The sequence below is a fragment of the Heliangelus exortis genome, chromosome 1, assembly GCF_036169615.1.
Source record: "Heliangelus exortis chromosome 1, bHelExo1.hap1, whole genome shotgun sequence".
NCBI lineage: Eukaryota > Metazoa > Chordata > Aves > Apodiformes > Trochilidae > Heliangelus > Heliangelus exortis.
The window spans coordinates 150,869,824-150,897,487 of NC_092422.1; the positions used below are offsets into that span (position 1 = coordinate 150,869,824).

A 27,664-nucleotide genomic window follows, 5' to 3' on the forward strand; every position below is an offset into this window, starting at 1 on the left:
AACACTCTTTGTGTCACTACCTGGCTGGAAAGGCAATCTTCCATGGAAAGGGGCAAAACCCTGCTGTCCTCTAAGTGGAAAGCTCATTATTTCTCTTTGAGGAACACTTTTTCTTCCTCTTGCTGCAGAGCTCCTACAGTCATTCTATAAAAATACATATACATATATTGATTATTCATTATAATTACTGTCAAATTTTCTCTCAGCTTCAGTATACCCAAATATATAGTGAAACACTTTAGCCAGTAAGACAGTGGCTCGTTCCTGGTGAAAGAAAGCAAGGTTATTGCTTCACAATCTCTCCAATGTAAGAAAGCACATAGGATTTTTCATAGCTCAGAAAAGCACCAGGAAGAAAACTCATTTTGCTCCATGAGGAAGTGACTTGCCCTAGATCTGTACCATCTCAAAATGTGACAGCTTCTTTCCTGCTCTGAATTCAATACTCTTGGTCAGAGTGCTGGAGATGGGAGGAGGAAAGGGGTGAATTCCCTGCTGCATAATAGAAAGAGGCTCTGTTTCTCTTGCTTACCTCCACCCCAGGAAAGGCCTTTGGATACCATCTCTGCAGTAAGGCATGAGGGAGTATTTCACAGCTCCCATGTACTGTGCATACAGGTAAGAAAAACTTGCCCTAAATGTGAAAAGATTGATTACAGTAGGGAAAAACCCCCCAAACGACCCAACAAAAACTTGCACAGCTACCAGAATGATGTTTTTGAGGATGCTCTTTGTCATCTGCTGTATAACAGAGCATACATTTTGAAACAGGCTCGCAATTCCATTTAATTCACTTCTTCTCTTTCCTATTCCACAAGTGTCATTGAAAGGAAGTATCGAAGTCACCCTCTTCATGAATTTCTCAAACTGATATGCTCTCCAGAGGATTGTTATCCTGCTGCTATGTGATCTAGTCTGGAAGCCTGCATGTACCAAATTAAAGAAAACTCTATGAATCAAAGCTGTGAGACTTGATATTGAGGTAGAAAATGAGCACAAGAGCATGTTAAGGCCCAGTCCTGCTCCCACAGAAATGAGCAGCAAGGGTCTGATTCTGATCTTGCTTATCCAACTATAAATCAAGAGCAACTTCACTGAAGCACACATCAGTAAAAAGGGAAAAAGCAGTCTTTCAGATACTAAATTTCCAACATATCACACTGTATTTAGCACAAAACACTCTTCCAGCTTGACATTGCCTTACAACGTCATTCTGGGAGAAAATGCTGAGGAAATGTTCAAGTATGTCTTAAGTTAAAAGTGGCTACGATACACTGGATGACTGGATTAGCAGAGCCTACTGAGCCCCTGCCAACTGCCCACCTGCAGAAAAAAAGAAGCAAGGTTCCTTCTCAGAGGCCAAACTAAGCAGGAATACTTCTCTCCCTCTGCAATACTGCCAGACCTCTTGAGTCCAGAGCTGGAGGCAGGATTTGATGACCTTATAACTATTAAGAGCTTCCATAAAATTTTATGTGTTTATGAGCACTCTTTATTCAAGCTAAATAGACAGTACAGCTGAATATCCCCTTGTACAGTGAAGCTTAAAACAACAGAGAGCATCAAGCTAAGCCAAAATGTATTATATTAGCTAAGAGATTTTTACCAGGACTAGTTAGAATTGCAATGGTAGGGAAATTGCAATAGAGTTGCAATAGAGTGTAATGGAGAAACAATAGTTAAAAGGTTTTTTGGGAAAAAATATATGTTTTTGTTAAGGTATTAATATAGTATTCATCAAAATGGCAAGGCTGAAGCTATGAGAAAGAAAAGTGCCCATTTCTACCACAGGAATATATGATTCTGTGAGGTTCTTTGTCAATGGAATTTTACAAGAGAACGTCATCAGTACTGGAGAGACTAATTGCCTCCCTGTCTTATCATCTCTTTATATTTTTAATGAGAGTTGCCTTGCAAACTCAAAGACTGGGTCACAACTCTTCACAAAGAGAATTTGTGTCTGGATAGTGACCAAATATGAACTTGTAGCCTATTATTACTGGATGTTATATGGACCACTAAATGAAAAATGTTCCCTGTCCCAATTAACTTTTAAATCACTTACACAACTCCTTTTTTACAAGCTAGACAGCAGAGTAAGATGCAGACTCTTGTCTTGCTGCTGTGGTTTGTCTGTTTTTATTTCCCATCCCAGGGCTTTAAGGAGCAAGTCTCTGCTAAGTATTTATGCAGCTGTTCAAAAGCAGTCTTATTGCACAATACAGTATCTGAGTACAGTAATTGTCTCAGGTGACTATTAAACTCTACTGCTGTCTCATAAAACCATGAGGGGTAATCTTGTACTACAGCAGAAAATACCCAACAGCCAACCCTGCAGGGTGTTTTTCCTGTTAGTAGAGAGCTACAGCAACCAAGTGAAGATTCCAAAAGACAGAGTACAGGGAAGGCTCTGGAACTTAGATTTTCTTGCCAACTAAGCAAAAGTTGCTGATTGTTGAATATTGAGTTGTCTGTATTCATCCCTAGCCAACTGAAGTCAATGGACTTACACCGGGGAGGACTTTAACCATTACATGTGAAGCGTTTGTCTTCTCCTTTCCCTCTCTGTCTCTCCTCACAGCCTTTTATATACTACAGTAAAGAAACCCCTTTAAAGCCTAATATATAGTAATACAGTTTAATTGTGGTTGGTTCGCCTGTTGGGGATAAAATGTGCTGTTTCCAAGCCATTTTGCTGACTCTAAACTTGGCTCTGTATGGAGAGCTGGGGGAGGGGATGTTGCTAATAAAAATAGCTGTGCTCCCTAGGAAGGCTCTGCATACTGCAAAGGAGTTGTCCCTGTAATTGCAGATAATTGATTTTTTAAAACAATCATGTTTGGCACACCCTGACTACACAACTTTGCCCCTTTACCCTTATATGAGAACAACTCACACACAAATGCTTCTCCAAGACAAGCTTTGGGCACTCCCTCCCTCATGGAGCAGTGACTCCTAATTCTGCATTCATAACACAATTTCTTCCAAGCTGCAAGTTGGAGACAGCTGAATTGCTGACACCCAAAAGCTGGGGTGTCTGCTTCCTCTCCCCACATCCTCTAAAATAGTACTTCTAAAGAATCCTGCCCACACTCCTACCACCAGATCAGTGATAAATGTCAGCTGACAGGACAGGTGATTACTACTGATCAATATCTTGCTTACATGCAACACTTAAATTCTTTCTTCCAGATGGCTACTCCTCAAAAATAACTACCTGTGCAGGAGTGGACCTCTCCTTGCCTTCTTTCAGCTTTCATAAGCGCCTCAGAACAGACAGGCAGAAGCTGCTCTGTTAGCTAAACATGATTCACATCCCACCAGTGATATATATACAGTGTGATAAGAAACTCCAATTTTAGATGACTAATAATGAGTGACAGGACCATTTAGCCTATTGACATTCAACTGTGATACAAATCCAGTTAAGATTAACAGTGACCAAAGGTTCAGACCATTGAACCAGTAGTTTAGTACCTTCATGTAAAAATGAACTTGCTTCAATCCATAGGGCTTTGCTCTTTCACTGCTTTACATAAATACTTTTATCCATACAAGTATAAAAACCTCACAGTATGATTTGGGAGCACTTTAAAAGTTAACTTCATACCTCCACCTATTTGTCTATAGGCATACCAGGTCTGTATGTCTACAGACATCTCCAGTATCTGTAGTTTGTGCTTAGTTTGTGCTGTAGTTTATTTCTAATAATCTGGTCTGCAGAGATACCTTGGCAATGTCTTGCTAGATACTTTTTACCATCTCTGTGTCTTCTTAGTAGCTAACATTAACAGCAAGATTTCTCTGTGCATTTGGAGTGGCACTGTAGCAAGAAACCTTTGTTTGGTCTCCAGCTTTGTAATTTTCTTGTTCTAGAGAAGGGCAGTAGTACAACAACATAGAAGACACATCTTTACTGGATTCTTTTATTCATGATCAAAACCTCAATGTCTTAGAACTCCTTTTGCTACCTACACTTCGTCTCCTCTCTGTTCAAAGCTGTAAAGTGAAACTTGATAACCTTTCTGATTTTATAATGAATATTTTTCTCCTGCTGTGTTTTTTTAAAGAATCAGATTTTTTTTTTCTGCAAGCTGTATCTAATAATGCTTAACAAATAACTTCTCTCACTGGATTAGTTTAGAAGTAACTTATAAAAAGTAACTTACTAAGATTTCTGCAAAATCTATTTCATCAGCACATATGAGCATTATAATGCTATTGAGTCCTGGCCTTTAATGATATATTTTCCTTTCCTAATATAAAAACAATTTTACAGATCAAACAGCATCACAAAAGGTGAGGCTGATGCCTTCTTCCCTTCAGTACAGCATGGGACTTTAAAAAAAATCACCACACATATTGCTGTCAGCAGCAAAGCTGGTTCTGTGCTGCAGATATATTTTCAGAAGTGAGGCTGTTGGTGCAGTATTCATATGCAGAAACGAGGAATCAGGGAAAAAGATGCTCCATGATGTGCTTATATAAAAACCCCAAAAAAGTTTTGCCTAAATATCCACCAAGCCCTTTCTGAGTTGTCCCTCAACTGGGACATCAAGCTGTGTAGGACAAGAATCTACAGCTATTCTTCATGTGTTGAACTGTTTCTTCTGGAATGTCCCCACCACGACTTTTGATCCTTGTCTTGCATGTTCCTTGTAGCAATGGTGCTATGTGATGGAAGACAGTAAATTACTTCAGAGGAAAACCTTATTCATTGTCTCTTCAAATGATCAGCAACAAAACTTTGTGGGATTTTTTTTTAATTATTGGTGTATAACTGGGCAGAAAATGGGCAAATATGTCCACTCTTCTTCTTTGTGGAGACTGTCTCCTTTCAATTTCTCTGTTTGTTGGTGAAAACTAACAAACTAACTAACCATGTAAGGATTACTTCCCTCTCAACTGCAATGTTTAAAAAAAAACCAACAAACAATAAAATCACAATAAACTTTCACATTTCAGTACTGAGAACTGCTGTCCTCAAAGGAAGTGGAATGAATACAAGAGATGGATGGATGGACATGGCTGTTTTGGAGCCAGAAGCTCAACCAAAAGGCAGCTTATGACAGGGAAGCCATCACTGAGCTATAGCCAGCAGGAAGCATTCCTAACTAAAGATCCTTTATTGCTGCTTGTGAAGCAGTTCCCCAGAGAAACGAGACAGCAGTCTGAGATCTTCCGAGGCAGAAGCACGTGAATCACAGCAAAATTACATAGGTGTCAACATCTGATTTAGTGAAAGTGCTTTCTGAGGTGTAGATTTTAATTGAGTAGCACAAAAAGTGACTCTGATCTGTTATGTTAAATATTTTTATAACACTTTCCTCTTGACATTTAAGTTATCATTTCAGATTATAAGTTAAAATATGGTCTGCATCTTAGAGATCATGTTTTTTATTTACTCTAAACCATTGGTTGATTTAGTACAGGAGACATAATTTGTCAATTTTACAGAAAAGCTATTTGAGGAAAAATCTAATTTATGTTAGTAAGAGGGTGGTGAACAGAAGCTTCAGGTGCAGTGAAAATGTACTGTTGGTACCTTGTTTACCACTCCAATTATGGTGAATAAATGGAGCCAGAGAAAGAGACAAGATGTAACAAGGCTGATCAATGCACGCCTCTCCCCTGCCTTCCTTGCAGTCAAAAGAGAATGATTGCACTTACCTGGTCTTCTTGGGGACTATCTATTCCTTTCTGGAGGTTAAATTAAAAACTCTTGTGTTCCTACTTTTATGCTGACCCTAAATTTGTGACCTAAATTCTACTGTGGCTGGCTATATACATAGTTCTTCAAGTCAATGGGAAAATTGTCATGGAAAAGGCTTGCTCACAAGAATGAGGTTTGCAAGATCAAGCCCTTCATGATCAGTATAACCCGGGGCACCTGGCTGATATGGCATCCCTGATTTACAAGAGTAATCCTATTAGCATCAAAGGGACAATTCACATGAGTAAGGACTGTGCGAATGGGCCCCTCAGGAGCAACTACCACCACAGTTATGTATCTAACCTCACTTAGATCACAGCAGTTTTCACATGTTGTACAGTTACTTTATGGTGCTACTGAACTTTGAGAACAAAATAGACCTTGAGCACAAGTGCATTTTTGCTTTACTGACTATGGCCCAGGTTTTGCACCCTGCTTAGACTGCTCTCCACTCTTAAGTGCTTCATGGTCTGTAAGAAATACTGGCTTCTCCTCTTGATTCTTCTAGTTTTCTTTCCCTTTCTTTCTTACATTTCTTTCTTTCTGTCTTTCCTTTTTCTGTTTCCCTTACATTTCTTTTATTTCTCCTTTTCCTTTTTGTTCTTTTTCTTTTTCCTTAATTTCCTCTTACACTTCTCCTTTTCCTCCATTTCCTTTTCCTGTCTTCCTTTTTTTCCTTTTCTCTTTTCCCTCCATCTCCTTTTCCTTTTGTCCTTTTCCTCCTTTCCCTTTTTCTTTTCCACCTTTTCCTTTCCTACCTTTCATTTTTCTTTTCTTTTTTATTTTCTTTTTCCTTCCTTTTCCTTTTTTTCCTCCATTTTCCTTTTCTCCTTTTCCTTTCTTCCTTTAAAAATTATTTTGATCTCTTTTCCTTTATTTTTTCTTTCTTTTCCTTTCTTCCTTCCCTCCTCTTTTCCCTCTCTTCTTCTTGCCCTCCCCTTTCCTTAGACCTTCTTAGATATTTACCATCTAAGAATTTGGGGAGTTTAATGATGGAATGAAAGAATTACTGAAGTGTGGGTCTCAAAATTCAAAGACTGGGAACATACAAACTTTTCCAATTTCAGATGTATGTTTTAAGATCACATAAATAAATCTAGATTTCCAGATTCTGCAAAACAGGAATGTGAAATGCAAAATAAAGGGTGTTTTTTGTAGAACTTCTTGCTGCATTATATCCTACCTACAACTGACGGCAGTGGCCTTTCCCTTGGCTTTCTGGTATTTTCAGGTCTAGTTCTGAGGACTACATATAAAACAATTACCACTTTCTCAAATATAATAAAGTGTGTTCAGCTTAACTCTTGTTAATAGGTCTGGCTTCTTTTTAAACTTGCTTTGGGTAAGGACTAAAAAAAAATGAGAAAGAAAATATAGTTTCATTGCAATAGCACCAATTACAGTATGTGACTGGGATATATGGTGTGTTAGGTTGTGTCCAAAGTTAGGAAGAAATAATTCCTCCCTTGAACTAAGTTATGAGCTGCAGAAATGCTTCCTTTTTTAAAAAAACAAAACAAAACAAAAAATCACTGGGATGGATCCATGCTCATGCCAATTGTTTTGTTGACTTCAGTGGAAATACTATTTACTGTTTCCTTAGTGAGAACAAAGGTTGCTGAAGTTTTGCTCTGAGTCACAAATGCCTGCACACACACATATGTGACGTGACATGACATGAAGCACAGAAGTAACAGCCATGAATGCTTGAATATACATACACACCTAAAAGTAATTTTCCCATAACAATGCAGCTTTAAAAATTGTGTAACTTTTTGACTTCATCCTTATCTTTAGAGTTATTTCTGAAATCTTAACTTGGCACCTGATCACCCCGTCTCCTTCAGTTGCTTCTCATTAGCTGCTTAGTCTCAAGCGTTGCTCTGGTCCTGAGGAGGGCTCTGGGAATGGCCTAATTTTCCCTGAGGAAGCTGTGGGAAGCTCGGACACCACATCTCCTCCTTTCATCACGTCCTAGTGTGCCTCCAGGAGAAGTCTCAGGCCAGCCCTTCAGCTCCTTCATTTTCTATTACACTTTGCAAAGCAGTGTGATGAACATTGACTGGAGCAGCACTGACGGCTTTGCAATGCGAGCATTTCTGGACTTTCCTCCTTTACTGATAGTCCAGATCCACCGAAACAACAGAGAGGCCCAAAGTACTGAGACTTTTGGTCTTTTCTATAGCTTCTCAGGTAAGCTCCGAGCCTGCTTGGGAGTTTGTGTAATCGGGGGGCAAAGCGCGTTTCTAGTCTCAAAGTCCAAGGCTGCTCAGCCCGCAGTGCTTGCTTCTTTTTTTTTTTTTTTTTTTTTTTTTTTTTTTTTTTTCCCCCTCTTTTTAATCTTGTTTGCTTTTCCCGATTTTCTTTCTTTGCCTCCCAGGTACTGTTTAGCTGGGGTCTGGGCCTGAAATCTGGGTGGGCCACCCGCGACCGGCTCGGTGGTCTGCCCGCCACGACACCTGCCCCAGCGGCTCCGCGGCGGGCTGAGCAGCGGCTGCCAGGCCTCACAGCGAGCCCAGCCGGGAGCCGCCTCCGTGCCCGAAGGGGGCGAGGCGAGGCGGGGCTGGGCCCCGGGCCGGGCGGAGGCTCAGTGGCCAGCCGGGAGCAGCGGCGGTTGCTGGGGTGCGTGGGCTCTCCGAAGGGACGCGGGCGAGGTGCGTGGGCTCTGCGCGGTGGCCGCTGTCGCTGCCGGGTGGGAGCGGAAGGTCTCGCCGCCCGGCCCCCCCCCCCCCCCCCCCCTCTGCTTGCCACCGTTACTCCGCCGCTCTCCGAGAGCGAAACCGTCGGCGGGTGCGGGGAGAGAGAGGTCTTGGGGGGCTCAGGAAATGGCGGGGGTTGCTTCTCCTCAGCCGGCGCAGGCGGGGGGCGGTGTGGGGGGCGGCCCGGTGCCCGTGGAGATCGGGGCCGGGGCTGGGGCTGGGTGCGGGGCGGGTGCCTGTGGTGCGGAGCCGTCCCCTCCCTTGGCAGCACGAAGTGGAACCATCGTGCGGTCAGGTCGCTGATGAGCACATGGAGATCCAGACCCGTGCACTTCACCAGGCCTGTGTTTTGCGTTTGCACCCCAGCGAGACATCTTTTTGACTTTGCAGGTCAGGGTGTTTGTAATCTTACTGAGCAGGTGCTTTAAAGCCCTGTGCTGCTTTGGAAGTGTGTGTGTGGGGTGGTGGTTATTTTTTTGCCTTCCTTCTAGAGTGAAACCTGCAAAATCCTTACTGTACTTCCTCTTCGTAGTGAAGGTGAGGCTGGGGCTTTATGAGAGTTGGAAGAGGCCAACCCTACAAGTAGGGAAAATGGTAACTGTGGTGTGGTTCCAGTAGGAGGAACTTAGAGATGTTGGTGCACAAGTTTCCCACAACTTTGTTCTTGGCGGTATTTTCAGCACAGCTTTAAAATCCAGTTAAGGAAAACCACTCGGAAGCTGCAGTTTTACTTTCTTTTTCTTGTGCGAAACTGTGCAGTTTCTGTAGAAACTGCTGAAAGAGATCTTTACCAAATCGCTGGTTTATCTTGAGAACTGCTGTACTGTGAAGTGAAAGGGAGTAAAATTACTCTGAATTTCTCATAATCCCTAAAATTAGACCTTGTGCTTGGCCTGGTGGCTGTGTGCACTGTTTTGGAAAGGCTAAAAGAGGGAGCAAAATCCTGTCACCACAGCCAGGCAGGCCAGGCCGGGCTGGATTTGTTTCACTGGGGGAACAGCTGCTTACCTCCATCCTGCCCACCTCCCCACCAAGGATGTGCCTTCAGAGCAAGTCTTCTAGTGCTCTTCGTTTGCCCACTTTCCTGTGTTTGCCTATTGCTAGCAGTGACTCCATGCTGAGAGAAACTTGAGAGTTTGTTAGAGCTGTAATAAATTCGATTTTTTTAATTTTACAAAAATTACAAACTTTTTTTACTACTGTCATTAAAGCGATATCATAGGAAATAACAAAGTAGGCTGTAACAAAAGGTACATTTATTTTGGTCATGAGTGAAGCTGAGGCATACTAGCTGTATGGATTCCTACTCACTAAATGTATGATTGAAGCACTTGGTGAAGCAAAAACCTTACTCTGTGCAGAGCACAAATTGAATGTGAACATGCTTTTCCTTTTACATGCATTCAGCCCTGATCACATTCTGAACTTTAATGATGTTGATAAAAAGTACCACCTCCATAGGGTTGTGGGTTTGATACCGTCTCATTGGAAAGAGAGTTCATTAGCTTAAATGTCCCATGATAAAAGCATAAATAGTTATCTGCTTTTTGTCATTACATCTTTGCTCGTGAATCATACTAAAAGCAATTTTTAAGAACAAGGTCTCAAAGGAGAAAAATGCACGTTTAAGTAAGTTTGATCACAAGTTATTGCTGGGTGGGAAGATACTGGTTACTTTGAAAGTTGAAGTGCAATTAGAATTGTGTCATTGTACAAAAAAGAAAAAAGGTAGGAAATACTAATTCTCCTCTTTAAACACTACAGAATGTGAAGTATGTCATCCCATTCTTTCTATCCTTCTAACTGCTTTGGGAAGTTCACTGGTTCTAATGAACTTCTTGAGTTATTTCCAAAGTATGACTAAGTGCTGGTTTTGCAATTACATTAAATGGTCTGGTGGTTTATATTTTGACAGTTTAAAAGATAGATACAATGGAAGGAAAATATTAAATTATAATATAATTTTTCATCTCAATGTCTTATGCCATTATGAAAATAAACCAAGGAAAATAGGTTTTTTTTTGCAAATAACCGTTTCACAGTGGCAAAATTGTGCAATCATTACAGTGTTGCTGAAAAAATGGCTGTTCTTCCTAAATTGTTGTCAGAACTTTGGACTGCTGTGATGTGAGCCTGTCTTTCATGTTCTTTAAAGGTTGCCAATGAGACGCGGAGAAATGGCTAAACTGACCCAGTTAATTGACAATGACGTCTTCCGGGCTTATGCCACCTATACAGCTATTGTTCTTCTAAAAATGATGCTGATGAGTCTTATAACATCATACTACAGAATCACAAGGAAGGTAAGAAAATGGGAATTCTGTCCAGTAGAATAATTTGTATTGAAATACTGAGATACCCCAAGTCTTTCTTTTCAGCTTTCAAATAATGGTACGGGTTGTTTTTCTCCTCTTCCCTCTAATGATATTCTGTGTTTGGTGTGCTGCTTCTTTGTTAATCTCAAATGGACAATGTGTTTAACCTAACTGTAAGATAAGTATGAAACTGTATCTTACAGTTGCATTTGGCTTACTCTACCCTTGTAAACATTTCAGTTATTTTTAAATAAGATTTTTTCATAACTGTAATTTCCACTTTCTTCTGCATAAAGCTGGTGTCCAAGGTACCCAGTTTATAAAGTGTGATATAGAGCCATTATACATGAATGACCAGCTAATAGGGTCAGAAAAGGGGGTATGAAGTGTGGTTTTTTGCAACTCTAGTCCTTTCATCCAGTAATTCTGAAGCTCTTTACTATCCCTAATTGGTTTCGTCTTGTAATTAGAGTTAGGTCATTGTCTTTAAAAAAATTGCATTTTCTTCTAGAATGAGAGACAGTTAAAATTTATATGGATTGATACATAGGCTACATAAGTATATGGAAGATCCACTGAGATTTACCAAATAATGCAGAAGCTGCATCTAGCTTATGAGAGCGCTCATGGGAAGCTTTGTGTTGTGTTTGCTGTTCTTGGTCTTCTTTAGGCACTTGCTCATGGCCACTTTTGCAAACACTTGGTCCTGGCCTGAAAGAGCCCTGAGTTTGCCCCCTATGGCTATTCTTGTGTGTTTTGCTTCTGCAAGATGGTGTGTGATTCAAGGATTTTATTGCAGTCCTTTTGTTGAAATGCTTTTTTTTTGTTCCTGCTGGGTGCAAGAGAACCCAGCCTAACTTTTCTGTTGTTCATGAAGTCCTAATAACACAGCATTTGACCTGCTGCTGGTTTCTGATAGATCTTCAGGTCTTAGACACAGTAGAGCACACAGCCTGTCTTCTATGTTCAAAATAAAACCCGTACATCTGTCTCATGACCTTGCTTCCTCTTCTCTTGTCACGTCAGCCATACTGGTCCCATATGTAGGCTGAGTGGAGTCCTGTATTAATGCTCATACCATGTTATGATCCCTATGAATGCAGGTGATAAGTACTTGTGGTACTTATGGTTTGGGGTTTCTTATGATGGACAGTAATACTACAAACAGACAAATCAGTAAAGCCATTTTAATTTCCTATTTAATATTAAAAAGTCCTTAAAGTGTTAGAGAAGGAGGAAAGCAGATTGAGAGAAGTTAAACTGATACTGATACCGATAACGTGTCTCCAGAATTTTGAGGCTGAGGATATTTCAGAGATCGAGACTCCTCAGAAAGCAATCACATGGCTCTCCTAAAATCAAAAGGTTTTCTTGGCTTATTCCTGCATGGCATGAACAGTCCAGAGAATGCATGTGTATACTACATGTCCAGAAGGAGAGATCTACTGCAGTCTGCACTGAGTTGAATGTTGCTTTCAAATAGAGTCTTACAGTATTTGGGGGAAATAACAGAAATGTAAGTGAAAAAATTGTACCTGAGAGGAAAAGAAGAACGTACTTGGTTACAAAGGAGGATGAGATGCTATTGCTGTGTAAATTTCTTAAGAAAGAAGGGATACAAAAGCGCTTTCAGATAATTTGTCAAGAACAGTGAAAAGAGACTTATGCAGTTTAAACAGTAATTTTACTTTCCAGGTCCCTATGATCCTTCAGCCCACGGGCCTTACTTATGCTGAGTATAGTCATCTGCTGTGCTTGTCCATCTTAGAACAAGGCTGTATCTACACACGTAAATTAAATTCCATTAATTTGTCAGCACGTAAGCTAGATACAGGCTAGACTCAATAAAACAGTAATGCACTGAACAATGTGTGATTTCCTGCGTGTTTAACTTCAGGTAAGTTATGTCAGGTTATATAGAGAGGCATTAGTAAAAGATTGACCTTTAAAGCAAGCTGCCTTGACTTGAAAAAACACTAATGTCTCTTGTGTGTTTCTGTTTCAAATAGGCATTTGCCAACCCAGAAGATACAGCATCATTTGGAAAAGGTGAGAGTGCTAAAAAGTACCTGAGGACTGATGCAGATGTTGAACGTGTACGCAGGTAATGCATAAGACTCTCTAAAACTATCTTAACTAGCAGAATAATACTGTAACAAAGTATTAATTTAACCTCATTCTCATTGGTAAGCCTTTTTGTGTTTTGTGATGCTTTATGTAGTCTAAACAAACAAACCATTCCATATTCAAAAGGTCAGCATGTGTACTAAAAATAATAAGTCATTGTCTGATTATAATAGCTAGCTCTTGGATAGCATCTTTTATGCATGGATGAAGTGGTAAGAAGATTGTAAAATATAACCATAAGTTGGTTAAGTTAGAAGCAGTGTTCATTAAGTGGAAAAGAGCTTGCTTTATAATTTGAACACCAGTTCAAACAGTTGCATCTTTTCCTAAATTGTAAAGGAAATAACTGGGGAAAGAGGAGTAAAACAATATTAGAGACATGGAACTTCAGGGATATAATGAGACCATTAATCTGGCAAATTGTATAGGATAGGAGTCAAAGCCTGTGCTCTTTCTGTTAAATAGAATTGAGGTTGTGTCAGTTGTGCAGGCAAGTTGACCAGCCTTATGGAAGAATGCTATTAATAATATGGCAGCGTGCAACCTGCATTGTACATATTTTGTTTTGCCAGATTTGTGGTAGAGTGTAACCTGTATTTCAGTGGGCCAAGTATAGCATCTTATTTAATTTTATTTAGCTGATGGCAAATTTTTCAGTTTCTGGTATCTTAACTTTGGAGATGCTGTTTGATACGCCTGTGCTAACAAGGAAAGATACAATGAAACGCTTTCCATATCATTATTCCTTAATGTATCTAACAGGTTATTTGCTATATTTATTTTCAGTACCAAAAACTGAATGTGAATGAACTGTTCTCATTTCAACCACCATTAGGGAAGACTTTAAAAATAAGTATCAGCTCTGATTTCAGAGCCGTTCATCCTTGCAGATGTAGATGACTGTGGTTCCATGCAGGCTAATATTTGTGTGTGTCTTCTGGATTAAAGTCTCAGAAAAAAGAGTCTTATCTATGTGCACTATAATGATGCTCAAAAGTTTACTTTTCTCCCCCTGACTGCTACATGGAATTGTTAGTTATTTAATTTGCTTGTTGTGTAAAAATGGACACTTTCTGGTGAGGAGTAATTCCTTTCTATTTGTAAATTCCAAGAGGACAACTAAGTCAATACTAACTTTGCCACCATATGCTCTTTGAACTCAAAATACTATACTAGAGAATGGCTACCACCTCATAGAATCATATACACAGGTTAGATTTTTAAAACACTGTTTTATCCAATCCTGTGTTGATACTTTGCTGAATTGTTTAGTATACCCCAGATATAGAAAGTCGGCTTGGTTCCAGTTACTCCATTGATGTCTGAACATAATTTTTTTCCTCCCAACAATGATTGTTAACAGAAGTTCACTATATTTTCTTTTGCAAACTTCATGGCAACAGATAATGCCACATAGATCTAGCATGGCTTCTTCTCTATGTAAGTGACTGGAATTTGCTCCATTTGTAAGGATAGAAAAGACATCACTTTCTTCAGAGTACTTTTTTGGAGAAAAAAAAAAAAAAGGACTATGTGTTTCCTCGTAATGACAAATGAGTTCAGAAAGCAGCTGCAAAACATCGCCATGTTCTGGTTCTAGTTAGCTGTGAAATTGGGCATATTATATAAGGCTTAGAGTTTGTTTCAATCAGGAGATTTGACTGGAAGTATAATTTCTCTAAGAAAATAAAGGGAGAGGGGAAGTTTAGGAAGAGGCTTGAAAGAATATATCAAGATCTGGAGCTCAGTCTCAATGCATTTTTAGTAAATAATATGTTTTTAAAATTTCAAACATTTTTTGACTATTTTAATGAAGAACATGAACCAAAAGCATAACTGTCACACTTGCTAGATGCTCAAAAATAGTGTTCTTCAAGTTGAGTGAACTTCATGAAGATTTGATAGAATAGTTCATAAATAGGCTATTTCAAGTTTTCTTTATGGAGACTACAAACTGAATTTATGGGATTGGAATAGACCCTCTGGGCCATGATGTCTCTGGGCCATGATGTGACTTGCACTCACACTCATCTGGTTAATTGATACTTGTTTGAGAGAGGCTGTAAGAAAAGTTCTAGTTATCTGTCATCTTCCCTGTCTTGCATTTTTTCCCACCCAGATGCACTCATACACCTCATGTAGGTCTCTAATATTACCAAGATCCTGGAGAAAAACTGCCTTTCAAGATGAAGAGCAGAAGCTTAAAAATGTGGGGTGCTTTGGGTGAAGTCATTTCAGTAGCTGAGGTCCTCGCTGCAAAGGAAGCCAAGATTTGTGTCAGGGCCTTAACAGTAGCATATGGTGAAGATTCTGAAAATAATGAGTCTTGAAGTGGTTTATTCAACAGAATGTAACACTGAAAACCAACTCTGCTTCTTTCCCCAGAGGCCACCTGAATGACCTTGAAAATATTGTTCCATTTCTTGGCATTGGACTTCTGTATGCTCTTAGTGGCCCTGAGCTGTCCACAGCCTTGCTGCACTTCAGAATCTTCGCTGGGGCTAGGATTGCTCACACTTTTGCATACTTGATCCCTCTTCCCCAGCCTGGCAGAGGTTTGTCTTGGGCAGTTGGATATACAGTGACCATCTCGATGGCATACAGAGTGCTGAGCTCAGTGTTGTACCTGTAGCAGAGTTGTAACTTCTCTGTACCCTTCCACATTCCACACAAAGTTTCCAGCTGTGTACGTTGATGTCTTGAATGAGGCAGCATGAGTCTTGTGGGGTGACTGGAATTCATTTTAAGCAGTGGCTTTTCGTTCCCGTTCAGAAATATTTCTTTTTGGAGGAAAAAAAAAACAAAACAAAAAAACCAAACAAAATCCCTCTCCCTGTATTCCCTGTTCATGAGCTGCATTACCAAAATATTATATTGAATGTTCTGAACTTTGTGATTTGTCAAGTGCTTATGATTCTAAACATTTGATGAAGCTGTATTGATAGCATGTGTGGTAGTTTTCTACAGATGCACTATTTTTGGCTGTAGCTCTGAATTCTAAATCAATAAAGACAAGAGGAAAAAAAGCGTAGTTGTATTTTTGTTTTCATTTTGACTCTTCTTACTGCAGCCAGCAAATAGCATGTCACTGTCTATCAGGAAGAGATTCCAATCATACAGTTCTTTGAAGAATGCTTTCCTTAGTAATAAGATATAACCAATAATGCTAGGCTTATAAAAAATCTTTGAAATTGTTGTTTGTATAATCCACTTTGGCTTTATTAAAACCAAAGTGGATTGCAGCTCTTTTTCTTTCGGTTGAATAGATTCAAAAGAAGAGAAATATTTAGGCTAAACTGTTTAGAGACACTGGTGAAAGTTACTCCAAACATAGCTTGTGTCTTCTTTCCAGCTCTGTGTCTTTCCATCCATTTAAAACAATGGGAAAGTAGCCACCATGCAGAGGGACCTATTTGAAATTTAGTCCTTTCCTTTAGCATCAAAAAGGCTCTTCTGACAAGCCTAGTTGTCACTGCCAGATATATGCAGGAACAGCATTTTTAACTCCTTTTGCATCAAACCTCTGTACAGAAATATTCTGAAGAGAAATACCTGGAGCCTGTCTTTATTTCTGTGATCTTACATTAGAAACAAAACTGGTTTTAAATCCCTTTCGTTTGCTCAGAGGTTTCAAAGCCCTGAACACACACTCACTTTGTGCTGAGAAGCAGAAAGATAAATGGAAACCCTTAGAAAGGCCTAGAATGATTCAGTATTATTGTTTTTCTTGCGTTTATTTTAAACCTATATTTTATTTTTCTTTGCTCCCGCAAATACCATCTGTGCATCAGGATGGGGTACGTGCTCAATCTAGGAAATCTCCCTTACAGCTTCAGTCAAGCTCTGACTGCCAGCTCCATGGAAGTGTTGGAGTGCCCCTTGTCAAATGGCTCTTGCATTTCTCCAGGCTCTGCCTTAGAGAAGCATACTGCACAGGTTGTACTGCTATAAATTTTAAGAGGTTAGCTATTTTCAGAACTACTAAAGGAAAAAGCATTTATTAATTTGAATGTATTACTGAGCTAGACTGAATTTTCACCTTTTAAAACATGCACTTTAGATTTCAGACTGTTATTGGGTCCAGTTACAAAATGATTAAATGGAATAATCTGTAACTCAGATGAAATGACCGGCTGTTACCAGCAGTTGTGCTGCTTTTGACCTGGCAAAAGTGCACAAAAGGCTAGTCTATGGGAGACACATAGACAGAGATCAAACCAATGTCTTCTAAGCTTCATTCCTGTTCTTTATGCTTGTTATTGCCACCACTAATCTTAGGTGACTGGAGAAACATCAAGTTTTCCTCTCTCTGCCAGTTACTCCTTGCATTTTACTATCTTCTGCAAAGGAGTTTGTCTGTCTTTGTAGTGGCTCTTACAGATGACCATAAGGTACTTTAAAATGCTAGGTGACATAGCTTGACCTAGTTAGCTGATTTCATCTCTGAGTGAATTTCATGGACTGCTTTGTTTTCGGAAGTGGAAACATGCAAGAAATTCATCCATTTATTTTTTTGACTCTGGGTAAATGCTTATGTGGCTTTACCTAGAGTTCCTTTGTCCTGCTTTTCTTGGCTGCAGGCAGATGTGCTGAAAGCAATGAGTTATTGAGTTGGCTGGTGAGTGGCAAAAAGGTCTGAGCTAGGACTTGCCATTTGGGTACGACTTCATATCAACAAACAGGTGTTTAAAACTGTAAATGATTCATTAAGCATTTTCTTGCTATTTTCAGAAGCAAGTGTATATCTAAACTTCACTGCCTCCAAGGTATTTGTTTCAAGAATCAGAGTTGATGTTTCTGGAAGTGATGGAATTGCCTAAGTCACCAAAATATAGGAAAGGGAAAGCTTATGATCCTACTAATTCAAATCACTTTGGGCTTTTGAAAATAATTCTAGTTATGGTCATTACTCCATGCTTAGCTGTATCTCTTAACTGCTATTTACAGAAACTAATCCAATCTAAATTTCTGGTGGAAAGTGCTTGTAGTGTATGTCCTTTCTAAAAGCAAAAAATAAAAAGCAAAACGTTAAAAATACCCTTTTAAAAATAACTAGGATGTTGTCAAACTGGCATGGTTTTCAATTCAAGACTCAATTTTTGGAACAACTTTTCTCTTGTCAACTGAGATGCCACATAAGTTGTGCTGTGAAAGTCTGTGTTGACATTCGTTGATAATATCATGGTGAAATAAATCCAGCTGTTGGACACTTAGAAGAATGCAGCTTTGTGAGTCATTTTAAGTGAAGCAAAGGAGTATTAATTGATTTTCAAACTTCCAAATCTTGATAAGTAACTCCCCACTCACAGATTTTGGAAGCTAAAATAGATCATTAGCTCCTCCAGCCTGACTTCTGGTGGAAAATATGCCATGGAATGGCTGCCCTTCTGCTGAGTTTAGTTTAGTCACAGCATGAGTTCCAGAAAGGTCTATGATTTTCGTTCAGAGACTTTGGGACACAGGTATGGATTCACTCTGTTCTGTTAAATTGTTGCTCTCTGGAATATATGCACACGAAACTTAGTCTTTAAAAATGGCAGAGGTTCTTTTTGTTGGCTTTATTTGTTGTTTGTTTGCTTTTGATTGAGGCAGTTATTAAATTATTGCAGTGCAAGATGGAATATGAAATATTTTAAACTGGCACTGTCCTCTTAAAAAGAACTCTTCATTTTATTCCTGTACACTGCTGAAAAAATATGCTAAAAAATTACACTCCTGTTTTAAAAGTAGGTGTGACAAATGTGAGATATAGTGTTTTACTGTATAATATTGTCAAATAAGAATTCATAGGAATATATTTTATGGTGAATATGTACACATGGGACTGTATTATGGACACATGCTTGCAATGTATGAAGTTGTAAGCAACATCCTATGTCATAAATTCTGTAAGTAATGCTACAGTGATGTACTTCATCCCTTGTTAGCCCAGAGTGAAGCATCTTGATGTGGATGCTTATAAAATCGTGAGAAATGACATCCCCAGCACAGTTTCTTCAAAGTCTACTGAGTATGCAATATGAGTAGGGAAACAGAGGCTGACTTAGCCTCCATTTCTTGACACAGCATTTCCAAGTATTGACCTGCACGCCAGGTGTCTGCTTGTGCCATGGGAACACATTTGAAAATAATTTATTTTTATGCATTAGAGAACATTATGTTAGCATTGGCCATGTAATCTCCATTATTGAAGGTTTTGTATTTAGTTCTTCTTTGATAGTGAATCCCAGTGGTGCATCACCAATGACAGCATCTTTTATTCTATGTCTTATATGTGATGGTGATAGTTGACTTTAGAGGGCTTAAGAAGAAAAAGTTCCAAGAAGCCTGTCTTTTTTCTAAAAAAAAAAAAAAAAAAAACCCCAAACATTTGTCTGAGAAACAGTAGAGGGAAAAAAGGAAGGACTGAAAGGAAATAAATAATTTAATGGTAGTTTAGCACAGCACCAAGTGGCAAACTGGGTGAAGACAGATGAAGTGTTATGAGAGAGGCAGTAGCTTTTTGCTTCAGTGGTTTTATTTTACTTTACTATCTCTATTCCAAGTAAGTTCATTTTTAAGAATGCTCTTCCTTTTGCGTCCAGCCATTAAGTATCAGCAAAGTGGATTATAAATACCACAAATCAGAATGGGGATGACCTCTGGGTGAGGTCAGCTCCATAGCTAATTCTATCAGTTGCCTCTTAAGACATCTAAGGAACACAGACCAATTCTGTGGGAGGTAGGAGTTGGCATTATATGACTATGAATAGCCTATGAAACTACCCCCAAAATGACACCATAGCTACATCATTGGAGAGAGTGTTTTGGTTTTGGTTGTTTTTTTTTCATGGAAAGTAACGTCTTTCCAAACAACACTTGTTTCCAAATTTATGGAAAAGAATTTTCTCTGCAATCCCTTTCTCTGCAATACTTTCTGGAAATTGAGACCTTCAGAAGTGAGTTTGTATGGGAGCTGGGCAGAAAGGGTTCAGCTCTGTAGGTTGTTCTGTGTTTCCTGAAAGAATTTCTGAGCTTTGTCTCTTTAACCCTCACTTTAGAGAGGAGCTCAGTGTACATGTATTTGCCACAGATGTGCTCAAGTTAGGTTAAAATTCTTAATCTCTAAGAGACCACTGTAAAGCTAAAACTTCATCTGCTTCCTTTTTTGATAGAGATGTTAGAAACTGCATTTTCCTTCAGGATGCTTCAGATCCATTTTAGAATGAATGACAGCCTCATTCATTTAATACTGGGTAGCAAAGTTGTTTACTATGGGATTTTCACATTAAACCTGTGAGTAGGTACCGTCTATCTTAGAAGATGTATTTCTCAGAGACCAGGGCTGCCATTTTACATACTCTACATGTTGGTGTCCCTTCTGTACTCTTAAAGGAGTGTTTTCATGAGAAAGACACAGTTTATACAAATACAGATACTCTTTGGGACCAAGGTTAGCTGGGACCATGTATGTCAGGCTCCTCAGCTCTTCTCTTGTGTCTCCAATAACTTGGAGTTTGCTGTTGATTGCATCTTGTGTTCAGCTGGGAGAAGGGTCCAGTGCTGATGATCTGCCCTGCTAGCTGACAGATGGCTTATTCCACTAAGATTTCATGGGCACTTAAGGATGATGAAATGTTCATTGCTGATATAAATGATAAGCACTAAATCTTATAATTTGCTCACTGGGTGAGCCTTTGGAAGTTTTATCAAACAGGAATTTAGTTTCTCTTGTTGCTCAGGCCTCAGATGGAGTTTGATGTAACTGTACTTTCATGGTAAATGAAATTAGTTCTGTGGGTCCTCCTGGTTTTCCTTGGGATTGGTCTGCAAATGAAAGCCAGGGTACAATTACCTTCTTGGTCTTTGGAGTTCTGTGGCAGCATTGTTTGTTTATGGCTCTTTCATTTAGATTCAGCTCATCTTGAGGAATCTGACTTTCTTCAAACAAATCTTAGACTATTTTAAAGTAATGACTATTAGCTTTCCTTTTGTTTTGCTTCATCTTTCTTCTTTGCCCAAATAGAATTTATTGTTAAGAACATTGCCAATTTTAGTTGTCTATCTGTTAGAAAATCATAACGTGATCAGACTTTTTCCTTTCTTTAATTTTGGTCTTCCCTTTTACCTTCATTCCTGATGGGAAACGAGCAGTTCTCTCAGATCCATAGGTTTTTTCCTCCCTTTGCTCGTTCTTAGTTTTGTAACTGGTACCACTAGATGTCCCTCTTTGGCTTTTTTCTCAGGTTTCAGGACTGCGCCTGTGAAGAGTAAAGTAGTGCTCTGCATCTTTGGCAGATTTAGTTATACGGGGGAGGTTTTTTGCTAGCTTTAAGAAAGCAATTTATAATGGATATTAAGGCAAAGCAGTGTCTCTACGCAGTAAAATTGTACTAAAGAAAACTTCATGGAAAAAGTGACCTTTGTGAAAGCACATTTAAACTGTGGCTGAGGCATTAAAACATTTTGTTTTGTTCTGCTTTTAAAAATTAATAGGGCACCATGTAACCACATTCTTCTACTAAGGTTCCCATAGAACTGTGCAATTTATATTTTAATTGTCTGATACTGTTTTTGATAAGTAAATCACTTTATGATTTGTGTTTAGCAGTAGGGTAATCTGATCAAGACTGAGGCTGTTCAAAAACTTAGAGTAAAACAGCAGAAGTAAAACTCAGAAGCTGTGTCTGCCTGCCACAATATCCAGAGGAGAGACTCAGTGCAAATAGTTTATCTGAAAGTATCTCAATAGTTGCAGAATTCAACTTGAGAACGTAAGGGCACTGTAAAAAATGTTGCTTGTATTTATACAAAACAGGGATGCCCTATAAAGCATTTTGTGCACAGCAGATTTACTTGTCACACAAAAAGCTGGGAAAGTGGTGGGGGGCATCTTTGAGTGATCCACTTGGCACAGAGGTGGAGTACGGTGTCAGCCTAATGAGTAGGACTTTGCTTGGTGGATGGAAAATATTTTAAATTGAGTTTTTATTTAATGGATTTGAACTTTTCATGCCCAATTACCTTTTTGCTGAAAGAGAACAATAATAATAATAATAAAGTGCAAAGGTTCAGTTTCATTCTAGAAATGGGGAGATGTGCTTGGAGAGCTGTCAAAAGGCACAGTCAGCTCTCAGGAGCATGGAGCAAGGTAGCTAATGCTCTGGAGCGGGTGTCCATCAACTTCTTTTGTAGCTTTATGTGTCCTTGTCAATGGTAATGTGACAGAATGGGATGAGTCATGTACAGGGATGGATGGCAACAAAGAGCTGGTTAAGGTCAGATGATGTATGTCCTTGCAGGGGGGTTTATATTATTTTCTTAATTTGTCTAGTTAAGTCGTGAGACTTATGTATTATGGAGAAAATCACCCTGTAAAATGAAGTTAACAGAATTTAAGGAAACTGTTCCAGGATATATAGAAGTAAATCCTTCCCACAGTAAGCTTAATACATCCTATGGCAGGAATGTAAAAAGGATAAAGAAGCTGAAGGACAGGAAGCTGAACATGAGCCAGCAGTGTGCCCAGGTGGCCTAGAAGGCCAATGGCATCCTGGCCTGTATCAGGAACAGCGTGGCCAGCAGGTCCAAGGAAGTGATTCTGCCCCTGTACTCAGCCCTGGTGAGGCCACACCTCGAGTCCTGTGTCCAGTTCTGGGCCCCTCAGTTTAGGAAGGAGATTGAGGTCCTGGAGCAGGTCCAAAGGAGGGCAACCAGGCTGGTGAAGGGACTCGAGCACAGATCCTATGAGGAGAGGCTGAGGGAGCTGGGGCTGTTCAGCCTGGAGAAGAGGAGGCTCAGAGGAGACCTCATCACTCTCTACAACTCCCTGAAAGGAGGGTGTAGCCAGGGGGGGGTTGGTCTCTTTTCCCAGGCAACTCTCAGCAAGACAAGAGGGCACGGTCTCAAGTTGTGCCGGGGGAGGTTTAGGTTGGACATTAGAAGGAATTTCTTTATGGAGAGGGTGATCAAGCATTGGAATGGGCTGCCCCAGGAAGTAGTGGATTCTCTGTCCCTGGAGATATTTAAAAAGAGACTGGATGTGGCACTCAGTGCCATGGTCTGGTAACTGCAGCGGTAGTGGATCAAGGGTTGGACTTGATGATCTCAGAGGTCCCTTCCAACCCAGCCAATTCTATGATTCTATGATTCTATGAAAAGCAACTGTCCTTAAAATCAAATCTCTTGGTCTTTTCCTTCTGAAATAGTCACCTGTTCTCAATGAGCTTCCCTTGTAGGGATTTGTAACTCTAGGCACATGTACATCTATGAAGAGAGGCTTAGCCCAGGTGTGTTGAACTACACTAAATAAGAGTATATGCAGTTTATTCAATTCTCATCACTATGATATCTGGGTTACAATGTGTTGACTGTAGACCTAATTTAGAGACAAGTGAACGAATGGAGAAGTTCCCATTTACTTTCCCAGCCTTTGTATCTAGACAAGTAGTCTATTTTATTCCATTAATTTAATTAAGTGCAGAATACATTCTGTGCTAAAATATTTACTATAAAACACAGTATCGAGATAAAAGATGATATTTCGTAAAATTTCAGAGAAAAAAAATTTTGGTAGGTGACACCCTTTAGTTCTACTGTAACTACCAACAGAAGTGGCTGGTCCATTGTTTACATACTCTTGATCCCAGCAAGAGGTTTATTGATGGTTGGCCTCTGACTTGGCATTACTGATGACTCATATGGTGCAATCCTCAGCAGGGGACATAAGAGCACCACTTTAAAATGGATCCTGCTGGCCATGTGGTGCTGTTTTGTTCTCTACACTGCAGAAAGGGCCACTGTCAACTCAAAATCTAGTCAATTAAAAACAAACAGGCTAATAGAAGCTTCATGTCCCCAAGTCCTTTTGCCGGTTTCCGTGGGATTGCAATCAAAAGGTTCGTATTTTTAACCATGTTGGGGTTTTTTTTCCATTCTTGTTGGTGTTTTTTATGTGTGTGTCTGGAAGTATAAACCATGCCAAAGGAGATACTGGCCTCTTCACTGACATGGAAATGAAAGACTGCATATGACTAAATCCAGAGCACATGAAGTAAATAATCAACATTTGCTTTGTGTATTTCACAACATAAGGATAAGTGGTATTTTTCCTTTAACTCTTTCAGTTAATAGGAATTTTGTATGCAAATTTACATGGAATGAGCATGGCAGAATAGACAAACTGTATGGTTTTTATAGCAATCTCTAAAAATAGTGATTTTAAAAACTGAATAAAACTTGTTAGATCTGAATAAACATTTTTAAAATACTTTTTGTAACTAACTCAAAAAATCTTAAAAATTTTTCTGATTGGAGATATCAAAATATTTTGGTTTGTAAACCACCACGATTAATTATTTTTACAGGATATGCAATGGATTTTCTGTGCAGTTATTTATAGATAACATTTAACTGTGCTTATACTGACTTCTCTTTTATCTAGAACCACCCCCTCTGAATCAGTAGTTCCAACAGTGCTTAACACTGGAGTCTGGAGCTGATGAAGAGGCTGTATTTGGTGGGCTGTGTACTGGGTAATGCCATGGAGGCCAGACAGGGCTCATCATTATGGAACTGATTATAGAGGCATTGAAGCTTATCAATGGACTGCAGTTTGGTTTGAGTGTCTGGGTGTAGGTCAGAACTGTTGTTTTGGGATCATAGAATCATAGAATTGGCTGGGTTGGAAGGGACCTCAGAGATCATCAAGTCCAACCCTTGATCCACTACCGCTGCAGTTACCAGACCATGGCACTGAGTGCCACATCCAGTCTCTTTTTAAATATCTCCAGGGGTGGAGAATCCACTACTTCCTGGGGCAGCCCATTCCAATGCTTGATCACCCTCTCCATAAAGAAATTCCTTCTAATGTCCAACCTAAACCTCCCCCGGCACAACTTGAGACCGTGCCCTCTTGTCTTGCTGAGAGTTGCCTGGGAAAAGAGACCAACCCCCACCTGGCTACACCCTCCTTTCAGGGAGTTGTAGAGAGTGATGAGGTCTCCCCTGAGCCTCCTCTTCTCCAGGCTGAACAGCCCCAGCTCCCTCAGCCTCTCCTCATAGGATCTGTGCTGGAGTCCCTTCACCAGCCTGGTTGCCCTCCTTTGGACCCGCTCCAGGACCTCGATATTCTTCCTAAACTGAGGGGCCCAGAACTGGACACAGTACTCGAGGTGTGGCCTCAGTAGAGGATAAAATAGAGGATAATAGAGGATATTGAAAGCCTCTGGGGTCCAAAGCACTGGATGACTTCTAGAGAGCCACCGCAGCACCAGTGACAGAACAGTGCCACTTGTGGACAACACCTATGACCATTGAAAAGCAGGGACTGACCATTAAGATAAGCAATATAGAAGATACCAGCCTCAGTCACGTATTGTGAGGCCCATCCCATAAATGGGGCTGGGTTTCAGCTGCCAATGTAACTGCTGTTCCTCTTTAACTTGGATTATAAATTTTCTCCCTCCTCCATTTTGAAGTATCGAAGTGAGACTGGCAAACATACCAGAAAGTGATCTGAGATCCTCGTATTCTCCAAGGTCTCTGTGCTGTCAGTGGACTTGGTGTTGGCAATAGAAAGTCCAGTGCAGCCCTGGCAGAGCCAGTTGATGGAGAGGTTAATGATGCAACACTTTTTTTATTAATGTATCTCATTTGGACACCACAGCACATCCTGTTTGTATTTCATCTCCTTTCCCTGGTACTTTATCTATGTCCACTGCTCTTGCGTTTTGACCCAAGGGACTTCTGTTTTAATCATTTGCTCTTCCTACCTGAACTTTCTTGTACATACTTAATATTAGTTTACTTGGAACTTGAACATATGGAACAGATATTTTTAATTCTCACAGTTAAAGCTTGATTGCTTAAAAGAGATATTTTTCTGCTTTCAAAGAAAGCATTTAAAATCTCCTATATTCTCACTTGCTACCCAGAAGGATGTTTAGTGCTGACCAGAAGTGCATACAAAGTGAAGTTCTCTTGGGTTTTTTTATTTTATTTTTTTCCCTGCTAGCAGGACAGTAACTGACTTGAGTAAATAAGAAAGCCCTATCCAGTGGGAATTTGAGTTTTCTTTGTAGGCAGTTTGGCTCATTTGGTTCACTTATGCACCTGTTTTATGTAGTTATATTAGGGAGTTACCAAATCCTGGCACATAGGTTTTATTAGCAGGGCCTTGATACAGTGAGAATCTGGTTACATATAGCTCTCACCAAAAGAAGCAGTTGATTGCTTGTGCTTATGAAAACTGGGAGTTTTATAATTGGAGCTCCAGAAGGGCTGTATTCTTTTCCATTTTTGTTTTTTACAAAGTCAGGTAATATTTCTGTACTTTTGTTTTCAGTCTCCAAATTTCTATTAATAAAAGAATAGAAGCTTAACCAAATTCTAACTCCTTAAATTGCCTGTGAACAAGTTGGCTGAGTTGTAGGAAACACAAACACACAGTCTCAGTATTAAGCATAAATGTTCAGCTGTAAGGTAAGAACAGACATAGAGACAAAAGGCAAAGTGCGAAAGAAAAAATAAAGCAGTGTGGTATCTTGGACTTGTAGTTAGGAAGCCTGTTCTACAGTTGACATGTGACATGAGCCGGGCCACCTCTTTTTGCTTTGATTTTGTTTCTGTCACCTTTTTTTTTTATTTTATTTTTTTGCCTCTTTGAGTAAGGGAGTACATCTTATTACCAATTAGATTTGTACAGAACCTAGCATAACAGCATCATATTTCCAATGGAAGCTGCAATTTTAATTTGTTGCTATAGGTGGTACTGTAATATTAATACATAATGTTAAAGAAAGAAGAGGCAATAATAAAAAGTTGAGAGCAACCAATAAAAAGAATGATAGCAAACAAATGCTGATGTTTTATACTGTCTGAGGCGAGTTCCAGCTGAGGTGATTTTTAAGCTTGAAGGGGATATTGTGACATTCAAGTGGTGGCTTTTGAACTGAGTAGTTCTGTAGATACTTACTCTGTTTTCAAATCTCTTCCACCAAACATCACAGAGCCATGGCTAGATCATGCCCTGCTCCTTTCTCCACACTTGATAATTGTCTGTGATAAAAACCTGAGCACTTTACAAAAAGGTTCTCCCATGATGACCAGGTAGTCTTGAGATAAGACATGAAAGTTAGAAGATGCTTTTCAAAATGAGGAAGGCTTTTTATATAGGCAGCCAAGAAAAGTTTGGGCACTCATCCATGAGGCAAGACTTAATATCTAATCTTCTCCAGCCTCATCTTGAGCAGGGTTCACTCTGACTGAGCTTTTCTAGACTATGTTTTCTTACTAAGTACTGCTTAGGCTTTCTTCATTGTATAGTTTTGCTGTTTTAAAGTCTATATAATGGTTAGATAATTCAGATAGGAATGAAATAAGATTAAGACTCACACAGAAAATACTTCTTAGAGAGTTCTCTAGATCTCCCATTTCACATTACTCTAACTGATACATGTTAGTTTGGCCAGAAGTGTGGATGCCAGTATCAAGCTCTCCAGTTTTAACTTGGTTACTAAATTTGGCAATGCAGTAACATAAATCAGTATTCAAAGCAGCTGAATTTTCTCAAAGCTGCTATTCTGACAGGATAATGCTTACTGATCTTCTATAGTGGCATCCATAATAGCACATTCTCAAAGAACAGTTACTGTACAATAAAGGTGATTCTTTAGGATGTTGAGGTCAGCATGGGTCCCCTGGCTTGTCCTACAACCCCAGTGTTTAGAGTTCTCACAGAGTGTATGGGCCTTGAATTGCAAGAGAACAAAGAATAAATGCATATCTTTCTCTTTAGGACTTTTAAAAGACTTGGAAGGAATACAAAACTT

At 39.5% G+C, this 27,664-nt stretch overlaps 1 protein-coding gene and 1 long non-coding RNA gene across 5 annotated transcripts in view; one reads left to right on the top strand and one right to left on the bottom strand.

Annotated features, from left to right (window-relative positions):
• Nucleotides 1-8,073: 8,073 nt before the first annotated feature.
• MGST1 (microsomal glutathione S-transferase 1) overlaps nt 8,074-27,664 on the top strand; it is a 43,170-nt gene continuing 23,579 nt past the window's right edge. Inside the window, exons 1-4 of one of the 4 annotated variants that reach the window (XM_071733012.1) lie at nt 8,078-8,367; nt 10,568-10,715; nt 12,737-12,831; nt 15,240-15,823. In XM_071733012.1, the coding sequence (XP_071589113.1) occupies nt 10,575-10,715; nt 12,737-12,831; nt 15,240-15,486 (483 nt within the window). In that variant the 5' untranslated portion in view covers nt 8,078-8,367; nt 10,568-10,574 and the 3' untranslated portion in view covers nt 15,487-15,823. Of the gene's footprint in view, nt 8,504-10,567; nt 10,716-12,736; nt 12,832-15,239; nt 15,824-27,664 lie in introns of those variants that run through there. The other 3 variants (XM_071733010.1, XM_071733011.1, XM_071733013.1) reach the window with 3 other exon arrangements.
• LOC139791149 (uncharacterized) lies at nt 16,587-18,543 on the bottom strand. Its single transcript, XR_011723787.1, has 2 exons — nt 18,313-18,543; nt 16,587-16,922 (listed from the first exon to the last, which is right to left on the bottom strand). It is a non-coding gene; the product is annotated as an uncharacterized lncRNA (long non-coding RNA).